Here is a 21,496-nt window from a genome sequence, read left to right on the forward strand (position 1 = left end):
TGCCATTCAAGTGCAAATGTTACACCCGCCGATTGTCTTTTGTCCCTTTCATTTGCAATATTTGCATACAAAAGTGCATCTTACTTGCGGCTAGCGAGTAGCGACTTTCACCAAGGAGGAGTTTTGGTTGAAAGGTGTCAAGTTCCAGCGGTTCCGCGGCCGGCTCCCTGAAACTGTGGGGTTGCGTAACTCATCGCAGCCATATTGTGTTTTTGAGTTTTTTAGTGTTAAGATATATTTTTGTAATATGTATGCTAGTTTTAGAGTATTTATTAATGGGCCATTAGTTGCCTGAAATAAAGATTTTCATTCATTCATTCAAAAAAAGGGCGCTTTGCTATAGCTCATCTCGAGAAATGATATTGGGTAGACACAGGGTTGCGTATCATAAATAATGGGAAAGAAAAATCATAGAATTTTGCGTTTAATTCTTCACTTATATGTAGTCTTAACTTACATTATAAATTAACACAGATATCGTAAAACAACAGCTTTCTGACTAGAATAACAAATGATATTTTATATCTACCAAACATTTATCATTATATAACGATATTTAAATCTTTCGTTGACATACATCTCTACTTTACAGATAAAGAACATTTTCTATCGCAAAATAATAATATTGAGATTGAGATTATATCACCATCCTCCTTGTGAAAATATTTTACAAAATAAAGTCTTTCAGGTGGATTGAATTTTTCCATATACTCTAAAATACATAGATTCCGACAAGATTGCGAGATAAAATCTATTTAAAGCCATTGGCGAAGTGACAGAGTACCCTTACGTGAGGTAAAGCGAATGTCTAACACTAAATCAACTTAGGTATACGACGCGAGGGCTGTGGCCCAATTCCCCATTCGATCGAGATGCATCTATTGTGAAATTCTATCAACTTTCAATGCTCCTTTGAAATTTGAATAGATATCATATCAATCGACACTGAGAACTAGCTAACTGGACGGCGCAAGCAGCTGGGGCGGCCTACACACTACTACACGATCACCTGAGTAAGTACCTAACTTTGTCTTAAAAATATCATCGTCACAAAATAGACAAAAAAATAAATTCAACCATCTCATTAAACTCTTTCTAAACCTATGGAATATTTCAAAAATAAAATCTTTAGAAATACACACTAAAGTAATACTTCAGTAGTAAAGCTAACGATATGGAGGAACCCTGTAGAAGAAATTATTACGACTACAATACTCCTAATAAATAGTCATAGGAAACTTTATATTTGGTCACAGTTTGGTCAGGAGGGTCGAGAAGAGTCCGGTACAAAGCGACTAAAAATAATATCTTTAAACACCGAAGCTGACTCATTTTCGAACCGCACACACAGTTATTGTCTTTATACGCACATCTATCTATCCTAATTTAATACCCATTTATAAAGCGTCGTGTGTGTTTACGTGAGGTTGGTGTTGGGGCCACGAGAGGAGGAGCTGCTCGTCAGCCGGTTGATCCAGGCTCATGTTCTCTGACACAGCGGGCGAGTACATCTGGCCCAGGAGCGCCCCGCTGGAGCGTGACTGTTGCCTGCAGAGCGGCCGCCGCGTCGGCGACTCGCTCTCGTCCGACATCGCTCGGGTGACTGTGATGCGTGGAGACCTACGTCGACGGCGATCCCGAGCCGCATTCTCCTCCAACCCGAGAGCTCGGCCGAGCACCACGTGCGGCGGGGCGCGGATTATGGGAATAGCCGACACCCGCGGCCGCGCCAATTCTTCGTGTGCTTGATCCTGCAACATGTTGCACGACGCGGCTCGCTGTGCAGGCCTCTCCGATCCACGTGAGCCCATCGCTGCTGCATCCGAAAGCCGTCTTGTCGTCGGCGGACGAATAGAGCCCGAGCCCGCTGACAACGACGGCCGCCGAGAACCGCAAGCACTCGGAGTCCTCGCCTGAATTTCCTGTGTCACCTCGCTTTTCGTCATTCTTTTCCGTCGATAGTTTCGCAAGGAATCACGAAGCGGTCGACTTCGGATGCCGTATAAAATACAATTGATAGGCGGAGCGGCTGCGAGCAGTGCCGCCGAAATGGCAGCCACCGGCTGCGGTGGAATGGCAACAGCCGGCCATATCAATACGCAGTAGTACGGAAAATAGAGTATAGCTAAAGAGCCGAGAGGTTGGAGCACCGCGGACATAGCTCGACGTCGGGGCGGCGGTGGTGGTGAAAATGGGTTTCGTTGGTGTGTGACGGTAACCTGTGCAGAGAGTGTAACTTCGTAAATAGCGGCCGCAATTCTGTGTCGATGATACCGCGCTATACGAAGGATTTTTAGGCTGCAGAGGGCGACTAGAAGAACCGGCAGTATTAAAGTTAGTAAAGCGTATACGAGGCAGAAGCTCAGCGCGGCAGGGCCGGCGCCGCAGTCGGGCGCGCAGCTGCCGATGCCGGTGTTGTACACCAGCGGCGGCTTTGCTACGGCCAAGGGCGCAAGGAGCGCCGCCATCGCCACCCAGCCACTTGCCACGCTTATAAGCACCTGAAACCAAAATGTCTTTTATGAACATATTATTTACATTTACTGCAAACTCGCTTAATGCGAGTCCCGAGGCGAGAACCCGATATATTTTTAATTTAAAAGGTGAATTATTGATAATAAGCAAGCGACCTATGAATGCTCAAGCATTTTAAATTGGATTGCTTTGACAAAGGCGGTGACCCAGTTTTAAGTTATGACAATAACCAGTTAACGATTCTCGCCTGTTCATGTTGGCCGGTTCCGAGCTACGCTTTGACGGCGCGGAATTCAATATCCTCTTTCCTGTTTTACCAACAATAAGAAATGGCGAGTTTTGAACAATTTCAACCGGGTTAAAAAATATTTTAAAGTTTCCCATAAAATCTTTTAACATCGGCATGTACTGGCTTGGTATCATGACAAAAGGAAAACATAACAGTTAAAATTTTCCTCAGAGTATCCACCGAAGAATTAATTTGCATGGTTTTCTCTGAAGACGCCTAACAAACTCCTTGGACTTTTTGCTCCCTAAAATCGCTTTAAGTATTCCATGGTTTTTAAGCTAAGCAATGAAAGTCGACTGCCTCGTTGGATGTAGCTCGCACAGTATGAGTATGCCACGCGTTTTAGACTCCACTATTTCTCGAGTCGTACCTATGCATTGTGGAGTACACCGTTTAATAACTACTCTAGTCGTGAGTCCATTTTTTTCGGTTTGTACCACCATAAGCGATTAGGGCCCGGTAAATTGTGTAGGTAGTCTAAAAGGGGCATGTATGTATAAATGTATGTACCTATGTATGTAAGCGACATTCCACTAGAATGTCGCTTACGTAACACTTTTGCCTTGTATGGCATCAACCTCAATCAAATCTGTAATATATTACCTACTACCAATTTGTTAGCCAAGTCATGTCATGAAATATTATATACCAGATCCGATATCGCTTTCTCAGCATTTTCAGAAGTACTAGAAGAATGGCGTTACGTAAGGAACATTCTCGTGGAATGGCCCAAAACGCGTTTCAGGCATTGGTTTACCTTCTTGGCAGAGACGATGGCAGCATAGTGCAGCGGTGCGGCGATGGCGGCAGCGCGGTCGGCGTGCAGTCCGCACACGGTCCACAGCTGCAGCGGGTGCAGCGCGTGCAGCAGCGCGCCGCACGCGCACGCGCCGCCGCCCGCGCATAGCGCTGCGCCGCTTGCCAGCGCTCCCACCGCACCGAGGTGGAGTAGCAGCACTGATGAAGCTGTTGCTGGCTGGAAGTAAGAATACAAGAATCAGAATTAAAAAAAACCGGACAAGTGCGAGTCGGACTCGCCCACCGAGAATTCCGTACTTTTTAGTATTTGGTGTTATAGCGGCAACAGTAATACATCATCTGTGAAATTTTCAACCGTCTAGCTATCACGGTTCATGGGATACAGCCTGGTGACAGACAGATGGACAGACAGACGGACAGTGGAGTCTTAGTAATAGGGTCCCGTTTTTACCCTTTGGGTACGGAACCCTAAAAATGGGCTTGGTAGTTAGATGCATACTTTACTCTTTGGCTAGATGTCTAGGATGAGATTATTTTTTATTAAATAGTAAGGTGGAAGCACTGCGCCAACTTTACCAACACTACGTATGCTAGCTCACAGAAACGTTTTCGATGTAGGTAGATTTAAATTTGTCCATATGTGTAATTGTGTATTGACCGTTCATGCACTGCGAGATCCGAGTAGGCGAAATGAGCCTCAACTTCGCCTAACGGACCCCACACCAGATGCCCGGGCTCAATTGAATACATTCTCACTTTGCTTTCTCTCCAAACTTCATGGACAAGGTATAGGCAATATAATAGCCAAATAAATTACAAAGTAATTGAATTAACCTACAAAGAAACGGCTTTGTTTTCATTTCAAAAGAAACTTCAATACATATACCTAAACATAGTTACAATAATTAAAAACAAGGTAATAAAAAAATTTATAAGACAATGCCACCCCACCGGATATTGTAGTCGTAGGCGTTGCGTTTCCTGTGCTCGGCGGCGCCGCTTCCGGCTGGCAACAAGTCACTTTCCGCGCTAGAACTAGGACAGACGTGGCTCACTCCGCGATTTCGTCGCTTTGCAACAGGTAGCTACAAGTACATCCGTCCCACACCAATTTTGGTGGCTAGCCATAAGCCGCGCGTGGCGCTGTCGCCACCTAGCGGTCATAACTGTCCTAATCGTAACAGACGCGTTTTGTTTGAGAGTGAATCTTCTGTACTTATTGTTAGTACTATTATTTATTCTGTGGCTAGGAGGAAAAAGCTTCTTTACACCTCTGTACAAAAGTCGTGGGTGCCTTTTAAACCCATTTTAGTCACTTTCGACCTCGGAGCTTTCGACCTTGAATAATTTACGGCTCAGACAAAAGATTTTCTGTGGTATGTGACCAATTTAAAACCAGATAATAAAGGTTATTTTTTAGAAGGAAATTACCAGGTAAATAGTAGGATCCGAGACCGTTACGTATTTTAATGGATATGCATAGGTACAGACAGGTAATTTTGGATCTATATCTGAATCCCTAAAGTCTTTTCTCCTATCTTTGCATTCCCTAATATTGTTTGTCATAATGATCAGTTGTCCTAATACTAAACCTAACCTAACCTACTTTTCTGGTAGCGGTTCGTTTTTGCGAGGGCCGCAGTTCTAATCTAACCTAACCCACTTTTCTGGCAGCAGTTCGTTTTCGCGAGGGTCGCAGTTTTCGGCTTTCCGTTTATCTGAGAAGTTCCTTCGGCCACCTTCGCTATCATCAAAATTTCAACTAATTTCAATTTAACTTACAAGGTTTTAAATGAAATAGATAATAAAGACTATTATGTACAAATATAAACGGAGGGAAGCTAAGTAAAAGCGTGTAAAAACTAAAAAGCGAGTTTACCACGAAGAATGCATACTTACATAATTATTATAAATGTGTTAGGTGGATTTGGGCCGAGCCGAGACCGAATGGAAGCAAAACAAGGACGGCTTACCTACGTGCACGGATGGGACAAAGCAGGTTAATGATGTACCTTAGTTTAAAGTCGCTTGTTATCCTATGTCAAACGGTTTCTGGATCAGAATGTCTCAGTGCCCTCTGTGGTTAAAGGCTTGATGAGATATGCATACGTATGTTCAAAATACAAGTGGATTTTAAATGATGAATGTTTTTGTCTGATCGACTAACAATTAATGAGTGCTCCCGGTAATAGCCGCAGATATAGCGTCTCTGTTTTCAAATACATATTTTAATCCGGTTTGGCCTCTTTTTTCTTAATTCTTTATAATGTAAATAAATAACATGTAAGATACGTATCTACATGACACAATCAAGTCAATCAATCGACGATAGGTACCTATTCAAATATAGTTTCTGACGAAATTTTATATAACTAGGTTGCATGTATAGTTAGTTATCAGTTTTATCTCTAAACAGTCTAAACTTTGCTGCTAAAAATGATTTGTATCATATTCATTGCGTATATTTAAAACTACTAATCTCTTAGCATAATTCAAATATATTATTAAATAAATTCTTATTTATAGGTATCTATGCACCCTTCCATTAGGACTACTTAAGAAAACATACTTAATGACATTATTTTCTCTGACCTTAATAAAAGGTAACTCGTCTACCTAATAATTTATTAACCACGAGCATATGTAGGTATATACTCGTATGAGGGAAAATCGTACCACACGACCTTAACGCTGTTATGTGGTACAATGGAAAGGCGATGACTAAATGAATGATGAGATGGAGAATCCTGAGTGCCATGACAAGTAAACATCGACGAAATAATTAAATTTGCACGTTCCTTATTGAGATATTAATAACCAGCCGAAATTTTGTTTTATATTGTTTTAAAATAGGCTGACGTAAACGCAAAAGTTGATAAGTAGGTACTTACATTACTTTTTATTTTGCGGACTATATATATTTAGTTTTTTTTACTATTACAACGAATACTTTCAGATGAAAGGACCGTCTGGCATCCGTTGGTGGACGGCCTTCGAAAGATTGCGAGTCACTTTTGGATGAGATTAACTTAAGACTGTGGGCACTTTAGCAAGCACCGTTCTGACAATGCGACCAATGGACGATAAAGGCTGGAATGATGATGAATGATATATATCAGTGATATTAACGAGACCAAATTCTAATCATTGCATTGTAACGTTCATCTTCCCTCTCATTGAATATTCTTCGAATTATAATAGGTACATGTGTTTGGGAGCTAAGAGCTTTAAAAAGTTACAGTGTAACCAGTGTACCTGTTACAGTGTAAAAAATCTAGGTATAGCGATGTGTTACCATTGTAAATTAAATAGGCATCGAAAGCGATAGTTTTTATGCACTAGTTCTATTCCCATATTTAGATAATAAATTGGAACAGTTTTTTCTTATCATACGTGCTTCGTATTTGAGAAACGTGTGAAAAACTTTTTTAGAAATTTGTAAGGCGCCATCTCGCTTCTTCCCTCGTTTTATATCCTGTTCTGGTTTTTCAATTATATATATATGATTTATGATAACATTTTAAGAACTAACTATATTAATCTCACTGTCAGGATTCATCCACCACCAACCATCAAATATTTATCTGACGTTCAGGCAACGATCTTATTTCAATAATAAAATAAGGGCTAGATGCAAGTTAGATGCGTCTGACGTGTAGTAAGCTTCTTAATACAGCCGAATATGACCATTCTAATGGATGTAAATGGTTTATACTGCAAATATTCCTTGTTTTTGAAAATACCGGGATTCCGGTATTGCATTTAAAAATACCGGGATCCCGGTATTCCATTTAAAAATACCGGTATTGAAAAATACGTTTAAAAAGACGGGATCGCGGTATTTCGGGATCCCGGGATCCCGGTATTGGAAGCTCTAGTTACCAATGCTATGTACAGTCAACTACCAAACCTCCTCCCCTGATAGATTGAATGTATGTAGGGGTCAATGATCACTCTGTAGCTGATTGTACCTACCATGTATATTAACAACAAAAAAAACGTTTTGTAAAAGCTTTCCATTGTACCAAACAACGTTATACCCGTCGTTCTGGCCACATTTGGTTAGTAGGTAGTTATCCAAAGACCGACATTAGAACATTACAGTACAAGGGCACTTTCCTGAATATTTCATAATGACGGCACTCAGCTGTGTCGCGCTTTGGCCGCGCTATAAACGAGTTGCTAGTTTACTTTCAACCTTATTATTGTCATGGTAACGTTCAGAACTGTATGTGTTGGTGGTTAACCTTTACGGTTTACCAATCGAAGGTGAATGCGAGAAAAAAAGTTGCTGCGTGCAATGTATGAGTTATGAGGGCTGAAGATACGGCAGAGAACCTATGTGTCTACATTTAATACAACTCTAGTTAGGTCAGGACTATCACGTCAAGGCTCTTGAAGATAAATAGAGAAACTATGTTGAAGCTACCTTAACATTTAAGTTATCTAATAAACACATATACGGAAATAGTTTTGTTTGTTTGCGTTGCGTCATGACAATGAGAAGAAAAGTGCACTGTTTAAAAATGGTCTCCTTAAAAAGACGAAAGTTTATATAATAGATATCTTTACGTCACAGCCAAGAAACAATTTTGTGTAGGTATACTTTAAATTCAGCCTTTTTCAGATAAAGAAACACCTCTTAACCTTTGCGTTTGCATCATACAGAAAAATGCTACAGGCTACGATGTAAACCTAAAATCATAATTAGATTCCAAAAAAAGTAAGACAATGTTGCCACTGCAATAATTTGTTTGTAAAATAGTAAATTCCTTTTTATAAATAAACACGCTAAGATAATTTATTTATTGGTAATTTTACTCCTACGATTTTTAAAAGTACTTTTATTTACTTATTTTTACATAAATACAAGACGCGCTAGAAAAAAGTGGCAACATTGTCTTACTTTTTTTGGAATCTAATTATGATTTTAGGTATAGTACCTAGGTACTACCTACGGTCGTAGCTTAGCAGTTAAATGAGTTATGAAGTTGAGTAAGTATAGCTACTTTCTTTACGTAACAGGTTCCAGATTTACTTTAAGATGGGTTTTACGCTTCGTAGAATCTTCATAAAACTTAGCTGGTCTTGACATTTTTTCATTTACTTTTTCCTTCAAGCTCTAATAATAGCACGTCATAATTTGATAGAAATTTCACGTTTAAAATAACACTTGCACTGCGTGGGCTATCAAATTCGCTGCAGACTTTTCTTGGTCTAACTCTAGTTCGTTTTTTTAGCATTAGAAAGAAGATAAGCGATCTTGACAAGTCTTTTAATTGAAAAACGCTTTTTAAAAATCAGTAACTACTCGTATTACTTATGAAAGCAGAAGAATATAAATGATCGTATTAGATTCATGATTGTTACATAATCTTATTTTTAAAATGCGTTTTTCAATTAAAAGACACATCAAGATTGTTTACCTTTTTTCTAATGCTAAAAAAATGAACTATAGCAGTGTGAGCTACGAGATTTTTTATATGCTGATTTATATGTAATAATTTCATAGAAGTTTGACGTTTAAAATAACACTTGCACGGTATGCGTGGCCTATCAAAATCGGTGCAGACTTTTCTTGGTCTAACTCTATAGTCTGTGCGGAAAGAGAAGACTCGTGGAATATAAAGAAAACAATACATTCTATGACTGACGAAACTACCACTATACTATTTCTAGAAGAAACGTGAAATGTACCTATGGGGCCCAATATATTCCACGACTCTTCTCTTTCCGCACAGACTCTATAAGATAAGTATGTCTTAGCAATAGAATATCCGCAGTGTTTGCTATCTCCATGTTCAAAACCAAATATTTACGTAGAACCCAATGAACTCGGTACAAGCCCATACCTGTGAGCAAAGTGGGTCGGCACTATTAGTAAAAGCAAGTAAAAGTTTGCGGAACAGATGTGTGTCAACAAGCGCTCATAATGCGACAACTTGCGCAGTTCTAGGGCTCAATTTGCTACGTTCAATATCCTGTTTCCTTATCTTCTTAGTGTAGCTTTTATTTGTGTGTTTAGGTATATACATATATACTTAGTAATGGAAATGATATTTGATGTAGTTCATAGTTATCTCATTATTCGTGTAAGATGATAGTAAAGTTATTTACGTCATAATTTCGTAATTCGTAGGTAAACCATTTAAGAGACTTTAATTTATAAGGTATTATTTAACAGTTATATTCGTAGTCGTTTGGAATTTGCAAGCGCTGTGTGGAGCCCACTGTATAAAATACATAGTGATAGGATAGAGGGAGTTCAGAAAAAGTTTGCTTCTTCTTCTTCTTCTTCTTCTTTTCGTGTCGAGGTTCCATTTCCAAAAGTTTGCTAAGACAATAGAATGTTATTAAATAAATAATATTAGAAATAAATTAAAATACTAATTTAAAAATATATACATATATAAACAATGAACTATAGACAATAGAATACCTACAGAATTAGAAATAAATACTCAGATTACGCCACCGCAATGAGAGTACACAATATAACATCCCTTAGTTATCGCCGAGAACGTACCGATATCTTAACCCTTTATAAAATTATTAATAATATTATTGTGATGCTCCGTTTTTATTACATTCACTTTCCTTCAGAGTCCCTCGACGTTGTGGACCCGCTTGCAGGAAAAAGTCCCTCTTTTATATACATCCCCCGTAGTCGAACTGCTTACGCAAAAAATAGTTTTGTTAGAAGGGCGTGCATGTTGTACAGTCAACAACAGAGCTATGAATACAGGCAAAGTGTCAAAAATATGTATACAGTACTTTATTGCCTGTACATTAAGGTCGTGTATACATATTTTTGGCACTTTGCCTGTATTCATAGCTCTGTTGTTGACTGTACAACGAAGAATTTCTGAGCCTTGATATTTTCAGTGAGAAACTTAATAGATTTAAAACACTATCTATGCAGTGTAATAACTAATAACCCATATCTTCAGATTAGCGCTATAAAGAAATATTTTCAGTGTTAGCTGTTACTGCTTCTTATAATTGATTAATGAATAACAAAACCTTTTTAGTATTCAGTTTGTAAACAATAGGGAATATTAGGCAAAGCTCTGCGTAGGTGGCACCTTTGTGGCACATACAGTAAACAAACCACATTGACACATGGCCTACCGCGAAACAAGAAAATCGAAATTTCGTTATCTAATCTCTCTACCACTCTTGCATATTCGAGCGATAAAGAGGCAGATAACTAAATTTCGATTTTCGCGTTTACCGGTAGGCCCTTGTTAACAAACCGCCATAAACCGCCTTGATGCATCAATGTCATATTTTATTGTCTATGAAAACTTGTCAAAAAACAGCTTAAGGCACAGTATGTCTAGTCTATGAATTTACTGAGTCGGTAGTGCTGCACTCCCCTATTGTTATGGTTGTTATAATTTGGTCCTACTTTGGTTTTTGGTATTTATACCTACTCTTCTTATATATATATATATATATATATTGTTTGTTGTTATACGTACAAATCTCTGTTTTACTCATTAGAAACTACTTTATATTGTTTTATATAAAAATATTTTCATTGAGGAAACTGTAAGTCTAGTTTTTAAGAAAAAGTTCCAATGTTATATATAACTATAAAAGCCTGTTTGTTTCTTAAATAAATAAAATAAATAATTTTATAGAGTCTGTTCGGAAAGAGAAGAGTCGTGGAATGTATTGGGCCCCATATATTCCACGACTCTTCTCTACCCGCACAGACTCTAGAAGTTTGGCGTTAAAAATAACACTTGCACTACGTCTGCTATCAAAATCGTTGCAGACTGTTCTTGGTTTAACTCTAGAATCGTTATTTGTGCAATAAGAGAGCAATGTTAGTTTTGGCTTCGAGTTTCGAGTGCAAATTTTCAGTCTCTCGCTAAGTTCAAAACTCTAAATTTAGAACCACTGGCGTTTTCTTCATTTCATTTATTTTAATTAAAACCTACAATGAAGTCTTTTTAAAAACTTAATTTAGATTATGGTACATGACAGTGTCATTGCTTTGTTGACTGATGATGACATGTAAAGATCCTAAATAACTCACCAATAAATAATTAAATTACGGGGCCTCTTGAAACTGGCGCGCTATGACAACAACCAGAAGGTAGACAACGATGAGTGCTTGTTTCGCGCAACCGTTGAAGCAAGCAATTCTTCTCAAAGCGGATGCTATGCGCGAAGTTCGGACACAGGCCCTTTGACGAAATAACTCTTTCCGTATTATTAAAAGGTATATTCACAGTAACGTCACAGTGTAAAAAGTAACAGTGGACCGACGCCTTTGATGAATGCGTAAATGCCGTACAAGAACACAATAGGGTTGTCAGACTTTTACACAACTGCCCAAGTCTTACACTTGACACAAGACATGCTAGCCCTGTAATTAGTACCGAGGTACTATAAATGGCGATGTATGCAGTCCGTGTGCGCCTTCCACCCATCGCCCCTCGCACCCCGCACGATTGCCCTGTCTATACGGCTTCGCCGAATAACTGTATTGTTTAATAGACTGTGGTGAACGTTCTCAAATCCACTATTCTGACGATTTTCATTGTATTTCTATTCACGTACACCTACATATATTTTAAAGGGATATGTTAGGACTCTGACCCGAGTTTAAAGTCAATATAGCTTTGCAACAAAGTCTAATTGCCAGATAGCTACAAAACTGGAATGTTCAAATATCTGCATTAGTTTTTTTATCGGGAAAAATCGTGTTACCAGCAAACCACCTCAACAAAATGATGATACTTTTTTTTATATCTGATTGTAGATATATTGGCATCAATGAAATGCTCTCACAATGTGCTGCATATTTACATGGATGGCCTGGTGCTTCGATGCATCGCACAGGTAAAATTAAATACCTATAAAATTAGGTACTTCTTCTTAATAACGATACTCAATTGTTCAAAATATTTGTGACATGTTCAGCCATTTTAAAGGCACATAGTTATAAGTCCGAAATCATATAATGCAGTACTTTATCACCTCGGCCACGGAACTCTCACTTCGAGCGTCACAAGCGTGCACGCTCGCCGACTGCCATATATTTGTAGCGTCAGCGTTTCAATTGTTTACGTCCGTAGCGAACAAAACGCTAATGTCTCTTTCGCACTAACATGGAAGAGTGATAGAGAGAAATGACCCTATCGTTCGCTACGGCGCAAACGATTGGCATCTTCGCTAGGCACCCTGACGCGCTGAGCGTGCTTTTCGTGGCCCTATTAGGGTAAGTGCATAAGTAATGCAAGTATTGCATCGAATAGACTACCAAAAATTAAAGGTCTTAAGAATAAAACCTTGTTCAGGGTCGTGGTTTTCATCATGGCGTGCCTCATCAGCTCGTCCGTCTGCTGCTTGCTACTCACAGCTTCACTGGCAGGCGTTGCCATGGGTTATAATTACTCATTAGCTGAATACATCGACCTCAAAGGTAAGAGAGTAAATAGCTTGTATCTAAAGTTACTAAGACATATCTGAGAAATTACACATCATTTTGTATGAGTAAATAAGTAAATTTACTAAGAATGTATACAGTAGATCAAAGTCTTTTAGTACCAAAAGGATACCACACCACATGTGTGTGTAGCTGCGCTCAAGCACATTGACCAAAACATTACAAAAATGTTAGTAATAGCATTCTATAGAAATGCTCAATAATTCTCCGACAATTATACGTTCCACGCCAGAATATAGACTCTGTTGATTTGCGGCATGCGTTTGATTAGTTAGCGCGCGGAATAGAAATGATTGGAGCAGAACGACTGATATTGGGATAATCCGTACCTATGCTGAATTTCAATCGTTGCATTAAAATCACTGTCATGTCGTCTAAGCCGACCAAAATTCTAATAAAGTTTCCATACATAACCTAATAAAATATCTTTGGGTTTTATATTCTGGATGGTAGTCACTTTCGTAAAACTATGTCAACTAGTTGGTAGCGGAGCGAACTTTGAACTAAGATAAAGAGGAATCCGTCCGTCAGAGAACTAAAGTCGTCGACATAGGCCACCGGATTAGCAAGCTTAAGTGTGAGTGGGCCGGTCATATTAGCCGTAGAACCGATAACCGTTGGGGTAGACGAGTTCTCGAGTGGAGACCGAGCATCGGCAAACGTAGCGTAGGACGCCCTCAGGCTAGATGGAGCGATGACCTTCGCGAGGCGGCTGGATCAGAGTTGCCGCAAATCGTGCTCAATGGCGTGCAATAGGAGAGACCTATGTCCAGCAGTGGACGAGAGTAGGCTGATGATGATGATGGTGATAAAGAGGAATATTTATTAATTTAATAACGTTTTTTCAGAGACCAACATCTCCGTGTATATCAAGCGAGGTGTTTACGATGACGAGATAAGTGATGACTTCGACTGGCGGCGAGCGGGCGCCGGAGAACCGAGCATTTCTCTCAGGGACAACACTGGCCGTACGTTGATATTTCAATCACATCATTAAGTATTTTTACTACAGGTATTTATGACTCCATAAAATATAGGTAATTACTAAACAAACATACACATAATTAATCTAAAACTTGATTCCTGCTGCATCAAGCGCTGGTGGCCTAGCGTTAAGAGCGTGCGACTTTCAATCCGGAGATCGCGGGTTCGAACTACGCGATTAAGTCCCGTTGTGCAGTTTGATAATGGACTAGAGTCTGTTCGGAAAGTGAAGAGTCGTGGAATGTATGGGGCCCCATTACATTCCACGACTCTTCTCTTTCCGCACAGATTCTAATTCCACTAAAGCCTAGTTTCCCCTATGGGTCGGAATGTCAGATGGCAGTCGCTTTTGTAAAACTAGTTCCTACGCCAATTCTTGGGATTAGTTGTCCAGCGGACCCCAGGCTCCCATGAGCCGTGGCAAAATGCCGGGATAGCGCGAGGAAGATGATGATGATGATGATACTGCTGCGCCAAAATGAATACTTTAGAAACTGATGTTTAACTTAAATTTTGGTTAATTTACAAGTATTGGCATTAAGTGTCCACCAAAACGATGTCCGATAACAACAACTCAATATTCGAATTTAAACTGTTGTGAGACATACTAATATTGAATAATTTTACGGTTTAGACTCACTTGTTTTAAGTCACTCGCGCGACTTGTCCAAACCGTAAAATTATTCAATACAACTCAATATACTCGTAAAAGTGACTTTTACGTTGCACTTTAAGGATCTTACAATTATTTTGCTATAATTATAAATCGCTGGATAAACACAATGACTAAGCAATGAGGCAATTACTCTGCGTACACAACACGACACATGTGGCAACAAAAGAACAGAAAGGATAATAGTACATTGTAGGAGAGGACGGAAAACCGCTAAAAGATGGATGAGTGAGTTTGAGAGCCGACACGTTAGTGGAGGTCCTCAAATAATACGAGTCCATCTTTAGCGTTTCCGGCCGAGACATTACATAGTGCTTTTCACGACTACTGCGAGGAAATAAGAGAACATTTGCATAAGTACTAGCCCGCGATTTCTCTGGTAGCAAATTACTAGCCACTGCCTGTGCTGTCTCTTGAATTTCGGTAGGCGTCAGCGTAAGAATATCATTTTCTTCACTAGAAGAACTCATTTTTATAGCGAGCGTAGATACGTGTTTCTTGTATTTTTTAGTCAAACACAATTTACACTATCCAATTCAGTGAGTATTTTCCGATCCCGCCTATTTTACTTTTTTTTATCACTTTTAAGAGGCGTTTTTCTGTTTTTTGCTTCAAACCGACTCTAAACTTAGAATCGTTTTTGCTAAAAAAACTACAAACAGCTACAAAAGTAAAAAACGCCTTAAGCGTGAATCGAATGAACAGGGCTACAACCGCGAAAATCGTAGCTCGCAAATTCTGGGCATCTTTCTCTGTCACTCTTATTACGCCTTCATTGGAGTAAAAGAGAAAGATCCCCGCAATTTGAGAATTTCGGTTTTCGCGGTAAGCCCCCTGACTGAATGAATGAATGGTTTTGACATTTCTTTTTTTTTTAAACAAGAAATTGGTCCTATAAATAACCTAAGTAATTTTATTTTTGAAGGAAAAGGTTGCGCCAAAAAAGATCTTTTATTGATTTTTATGTTTTAAATGATACTCATTGCTGTAGCGAACCGTCTCCAATGACAGATGATGATAACAATGAAACATTGTAGTAGTGGTGGTTCAGGTGCTACAGCTATTGCCTACTTTCCAGCTTGGTTGTAGACCATCTATAGCCACATTTCCGAACAGTGGCGTGAAAAGTAATTGAAATATTGTAGTAATTTTTCGTCTTTTGAAACACTCAAGTTATATTAAGATATCTAGAGTTAGACCTAGAAAAGTCTGCAAAGATTTTGATAGCACACGCAGTGCAAGTGTTATTTATACGTCATAATTTTGCGTGTGCCATCAAAATCGTTGCAGACTTCATATGTTCATTGTACATTTATATATAGTTACGAATTTGCGGCACTGGTCGAGACTTTTGGGCCTTGGTCGTCAGACACCAAAACATTAATAAAGGATATTTCCCTAAAACTTGTTGGGGTGTATGGCGACCTACGAGCAGGGTCATATTTTGCCCACAGGCTGAGCTTAACCATACAGCGGGGAAATGCGGCCAGTGTCCTGGGGACTATGCCCCAGGTGACATTAGGTTTCGTCGAAAATTGATGTAGTACCTTTGTAAATATTGTAAATATATATTACGAATTAACTATCTAATCCGTACATAGTGATTTATTGCTTTTCTACATAATTTTTTAAATCTTGATAGAGAAAATAACACCCGGATATCAAGGCGACCAGCCTCTAGCAGACGGTCGTCGCCAATTGGGCAACTCCGTGTTAGGGTCGGAAGAACAACGTCACTACGAAGGCAGCCTCATGCGACTCACGTCTACGGCGGCCGGACAGGCTGAACGCAGATTTGATCCTCCAGCGCCACCTTACACCACTAGTCCAACGACGACTCCGAATATAGTCGATGGATTGCTGGAAGTAAGTGGCACTAAAGAGCTACATAAAGCAGAAATATTTCGGCAGGAGCAACTAAAAATGTGTTAATGTTCAAAATGTTATTTATTTAGACCGAGCTTTTCTCGGAAAACATATAAAAACTCAAAAATGCGCGTTTTCCCAGAGATAAGACCTAGCTAGATCGATTTATCGCCCCCGAAAAACCCCATATAGCGAATTCCATCGAAATTCCCATCGAGTCGTTTCCGAGATCCCCGAAATATATAGGTATATATGTAAATAAACAAGAATTGCTCGTTTAAAGGTATTAGATTGGTATCACTGGGTCAAAATGCTTTCAAGAGGGCCTTAATACTTAGAACAAAATAAGATAAAGTAATTAGCTAAATAGGTCAGAATGGTCAGCATAGTTGATTTTGGTTTTCACAAATTAACCTTTTAGGTCTCAGTTGACTGACCATTGAATACTTCGATGACACTTTTACTCATTTGTATTTCTCATGTTCATGATATTTTTAATTTCTTACTAGTTTGCCGACGACTTGCCGGGCGGTTCTAAAGAACGATTGAGAGTTATTCAAGCAGCAGCAAGGCAACATGAAATTCGCAAAATTGAATTGGTAAGATGAGGCTCCACTGATGAATGAATAGATCTATTCAATAGAAGTAACTGCAAGAGAAGGAACTTAGTCATCATCATCATTCTCTTGCCCTTGTCCCATTCACTTGGGGTCGGCGCAGCATGACTTTCTCTTCCACACCTCTCTGTCGCCCGTCATTTCATCATTCACTTGCGTTCGTTTCATATCATCTCTCACACAGTCCATCCACCTTTTCCTCGGTTTTCCTCTCCTCGTACTTCCCTCCACATTCATTCGTAATACCTTTCTTGTCACATGACTTTTATCCCTCCGCATCACATGCCCGTACCACGCTAGGCGATTTGCATTAACTTTTTCTGTTATTGCACCAACTTTCAGGTTTCCTATTATATACTCATTCCTAATCCTATCCATTCTCGTCACGCCACACATCCATATTAACATTCTCATCTCCGCTACATGCAATCTCTTTTCATCCGTCACCTTTAGGGCCCAACACTCTGATCCATACAAGAGAAATTGCTATTAAGACTAATTGTCATGTTATCCTTGTAGTGAATCTATATATTTTTACCCACTCTACGCATTTGTTTTTTTAATAAAACTCGTTTTTATTTAAAGGCTACCGCTACGATACCCGAGGATCCGTTAGATCGAGTAAAGGCCGTAGAAGCTAATGCTCATATACACAATGCCAGGAGAACGGACCCGGTATGTTTTAAGAACAAAGCGAAGAATCACTTAGAACTCAGCCCACATATCGTATTTAAATATTTTCTGGTATTTCAAAATTTGCTCGGGTTGTTACAACAACTACCTTTCAAATCCTGGTCAGAACATACATATTTAACCACCTTCCAAATTTGGTTTTTGGATTAGTGAATTTTATCATATTTAAGCCTAATCATACGTCGTAAAGCCTAGCCAAATGGCAATCATTTGTATAGGTAGAGGACGCCAACTGATTCGGTGCGGATGGCACGACAGGCATGTCATCATATTTTATGGCGTAACGCCTGTCGTGTCGTGTCATGAAATTCGCCGCCACGAGGATTCCTAGTCTATGGCCGCCACAGTCAAAAGTTTTAGAAAATGGAAGACGCAACGAATCTGTTAAAACTTAAATAATGAATGGAAATGATGAGGAGGCATAGACTAGGAATCCTCTAGACCGAGTTTAGAGCAATTATTTCATGCAACCGATGATGCCAAAAATGCAGGGGTGCGCGGGACGAGGTGAGCGAAGTCCCGTGCCGTGATTGGTCCGTTCAAAGACACGGACGTCACACAAAGACACTTTCGACTCGAACATGGAGTAAAATTACCGTATGCGTGGCAGAGGGGGTACCGCGACTATGCTAAGTCTGGAGGATGTTTTGTCTGTGTGAGGAGGTGTTATGCATTATAGGTATGAATACTTTTAGATTGCTATTTGTTGATAAATGATTGTCATCTTGGCTACGACCACAGCACCTATATATCTTGGTTGGGTTCAAAATACATTTTGACGCCATTGAAAAGATTAAGAGCGGTTTCGCACTACGTCCGATCCAAATCAGATCCGAACCCGTGAAAATATGGTCCGTAGTAGACGTAGAACTATTTCTAAGGTAAGTTAAGTACCGCACACGTTGAATCATTCAACTTTTCTTTCCGTCATTCAACTTGAATGACGAAAAGAAATCGGATGATGGAGATCGGATCTAGAGCGTAAGTAATAGAAATAGTTCTACGGGTACTACGGACCATATTTTTACGGGTTCGCATCTGATTCGGATAGGACGTAGTGCGAAACCGTTCTTACCCTTTGTTTGTTCATTTTAATATTTTAGACAACAACGACGGATAAGTACGCCAAATATTTCGCGCAGTTAGCGCAGCATCCCGGTTTCCCAGGCTCTGGACTAAGTGCCAGGAAGTTCATGCAGAGCCAAGATAAGGACATAAACGAGACACCCCAGCCTAATCGGTTTAGAGACGCAGTGTTCCAGGGGCAACTTAGAAACTGGCCAACAGCGGGTATGTCATTGACATAGATATCTAGGGACTGGCTTTACGGGCAAAAATAATGAGGCATGACAGGGGCCAGTACAGCGGTGTGACACCGCTACAACGCGATTGGTTGATGAGTTCGCATCATGCGCGCGATTGGTTGATGAGTTCGCATCACGCGCGCTATTGGTCGCAACTAGTTGCGTTAGACTGCATGATTGGCTGGAATTCGTGAGTAACACCGCCGAACTAGTACCATTTTTAGTGCCCGTAAGGCCAGTCCATAGATATATACGTCAATGGGGTACGTAGATTTCTAGTGTCTGCTTTAGGTAGTTGAAGAGACGTTTATAGAGAATAGCGGTAAGGGCTTAATGAAGCCAAACCCGCCTAATCGTTAAAGAGGCTATGTTCCTGAGGTAATTTTCAGTCTGGCCCGCAGAAGGTACGTAAATTCCCAAGTGTATTTGGATACTTAGTAACAGTAACTTATCGCCGATATGATATGGAGGCAAATCCACCTAACCGATTTAGAAACGCTAAATCCCACAGGCACGTCTCAGTTGGCCTATGTTGGCTAAGTAGGTTTCCATTATGAAGAGTAGCGATAACATCATGGTGAAAAGTCTGCTCAATCTGGCAGTCATGGCTTATATCAAGTGCGGAGGTTTTTCATACTTCAAAATAATTAAGAAGATCAAGTAAACAAAGCTAGGAACCCTGCGCCTGTGTATGAGCGTGTTTAGCGATTCCATGGTTTTATCGTACTTGCCCAAATCTATAAGTAAAAAGCGTAGATAAAAGACTAGATAAAAGGACATCATTTTGACAAATTCGCATATTAACAGTGTTATCATAATAATTTCAATTTACAGATTCTTCTAAATCGACAGCCGAAAATTTCTTCGATTACGAAGTTAGCTACACGCCTCCAATACTAACACCGCCAACAGTAAAGCCATTACTCGTTCGTCCGTTAGAAAATAAAAAGCAGAAGATTATGTGGGACAGTAGGCCGAAACCCGAAAGTCCGATTATACTAACCAAACCTATTTTAAAGGAATACGGGGATGACAAATACGAGTAAGCAACAAATATTATTAGTTACATACTTGTATTTAGTTACTAATTTTATTATTGAATATTTGTTCCTTTAAGTATAATCCCACCAAAACATTTTCATGTCAAATGTTGCCAAAACAAGACCACATGGCTCGCACTGTCAAAAGTTATCAGATCTCACGTAGAGCCAAGCTTCTAACTTTTCTACACGCCCTAACTCTACAAGCTCCAACTTCACAAACTCTACATCTTAGTTAGAATATATATCAAAAATCGTCGCGTATGACTTCTTGTGTTGACAGCCTGACTCTAACCCCTAAAATCATAAAATATACCTTTATAAACGAAGAAAATAAATAAGTACCTATCTTACGACTATTCTATGACTTTAAATATTTATTTCTTAATACGCTTTTTATAAGAGATTGGAGAGCTTTTGAAGTTTAATGCGTTTAACTTTTCAGTGCTGTTAAATTGAAAGATACGGCCAGACGGGGACAATGGTCCAATGACTACGGTGAGGCTGATGGATTACCTATACGAAGGAAAAGAAGCGGCAGCAAAGTTAGTTTAAAAGATTTAGAGGCCTTAGAAGAGGAGTTGGAGGTATCTACGAATACCGAACGTGCGTTACTAACTGACTTTATACAAAAATCAACGGCAAAATCCACGACAGCTGAACTTGATCATCAAAATAGTTTGAACAGTACAAACAATAACTCTAGTAATACCTCTCAAGCGATGCTTTTAGAAACTGTCCATGACAACAGCGGTGATTCTGTTAAAAAATCTATAGTTAATAGCTTGGAACATTTAATCTCTTCCTGGAAAACGAAAAACATAAATTGGAAGCCTAAGAAGCGAAAGAAAAAGTCAGAAGGCTACGCATACAAAATCCTCGGTAATAAACAAACAGAATCTTTTTGGTGGAGATTTTCTGACGGCGTCTCTGAGCAATGGAATAGGTTGATTTTGTATTTTAATAAACGAATTTCTCCAATATTGGACCGTTCTCGGAATCCAAAGACATCAGATAACAAAGATTCGAATAGTTTCGATAACAAGAAAAGTACCATTATTAACAAGTTGGTTGCCATGTCAACCAAAAAACCAGTAGAAAGGAAATAATTTGATATAACTGAAACTAATACGGGAACAAATCTTGATATTTGACCCGATTATTACGAAAAGTTATTATGAACCACTGATACCAATTTTACCGTGTTGTGTTATGTCTCGTTCATTTGTTTTGTGATGATAATAAAGGTATCGGTGTACGCGAAGTTCCAACTAACTTGTTTTATTGCCAGTTTACGATTGTCTAGAAAATTAATACGGTTTCGCAACCGTTA

The 21,496-nt window shown here is 39.4% G+C and overlaps 2 protein-coding genes across 2 annotated transcripts in view; one reads left to right on the top strand and one right to left on the bottom strand.

The window, feature by feature from the left end:
• Nucleotides 1–411: 411 nt before the first annotated feature.
• Nucleotides 412–21,496, bottom strand: part of LOC134796209 (beta-3 adrenergic receptor-like) — a 184,710-nt gene continuing 163,625 nt past the window's right edge. The window contains exons 3-4 of the mRNA XM_063768240.1: nt 3,522–3,740; nt 412–2,501 (exon numbers count right to left, since the gene is read on the bottom strand). Of these exons, the coding sequence (XP_063624310.1) occupies nt 1,398–2,501; nt 3,522–3,740 (1,323 nt within the window). The 3' untranslated portion in view covers nt 412–1,397. The remainder of the gene's footprint in view (nt 2,502–3,521; nt 3,741–21,496) is intronic.
• On the top strand, nt 11,485–21,434 carry LOC134796590 (uncharacterized). Its single transcript, XM_063768764.1, has 10 exons — nt 11,485–11,756; nt 12,300–12,379; nt 12,838–12,962; nt 13,835–13,954; nt 16,286–16,509; nt 17,019–17,108; nt 17,712–17,801; nt 18,923–19,109; nt 19,958–20,165; nt 20,609–21,434. Exons 2-10 carry the CDS (start codon nt 12,330–12,332, stop codon nt 21,270–21,272), a joined length of 1,758 nt encoding a protein of 585 aa, XP_063624834.1. The 5' UTR covers nt 11,485–11,756; nt 12,300–12,329; the 3' UTR covers nt 21,273–21,434.

This window comes from Cydia splendana, chromosome 13 (genome assembly GCF_910591565.1).
Source record: "Cydia splendana chromosome 13, ilCydSple1.2, whole genome shotgun sequence".
NCBI classification, from domain to species: domain Eukaryota; kingdom Metazoa; phylum Arthropoda; class Insecta; order Lepidoptera; family Tortricidae; genus Cydia; species Cydia splendana.

Coding starts and splice junctions, on each gene's coding strand:
- LOC134796590 (XM_063768764.1), top strand. CDS start 12,330: ATGTGCTGCATATTTACATGGATGGCCTGGTGCTTCGATGCATCGCAC. Junction 12,380..12,837: donor TGCTTCGATGCATCGCACAG/GTAAAATTAAAT, acceptor AACCTTGTTCAG/GGTCGTGGTTTTCATCATGG. Junction 12,963..13,834: donor TGAATACATCGACCTCAAAG/GTAAGAGAGTAA, acceptor ACGTTTTTTCAG/AGACCAACATCTCCGTGTAT.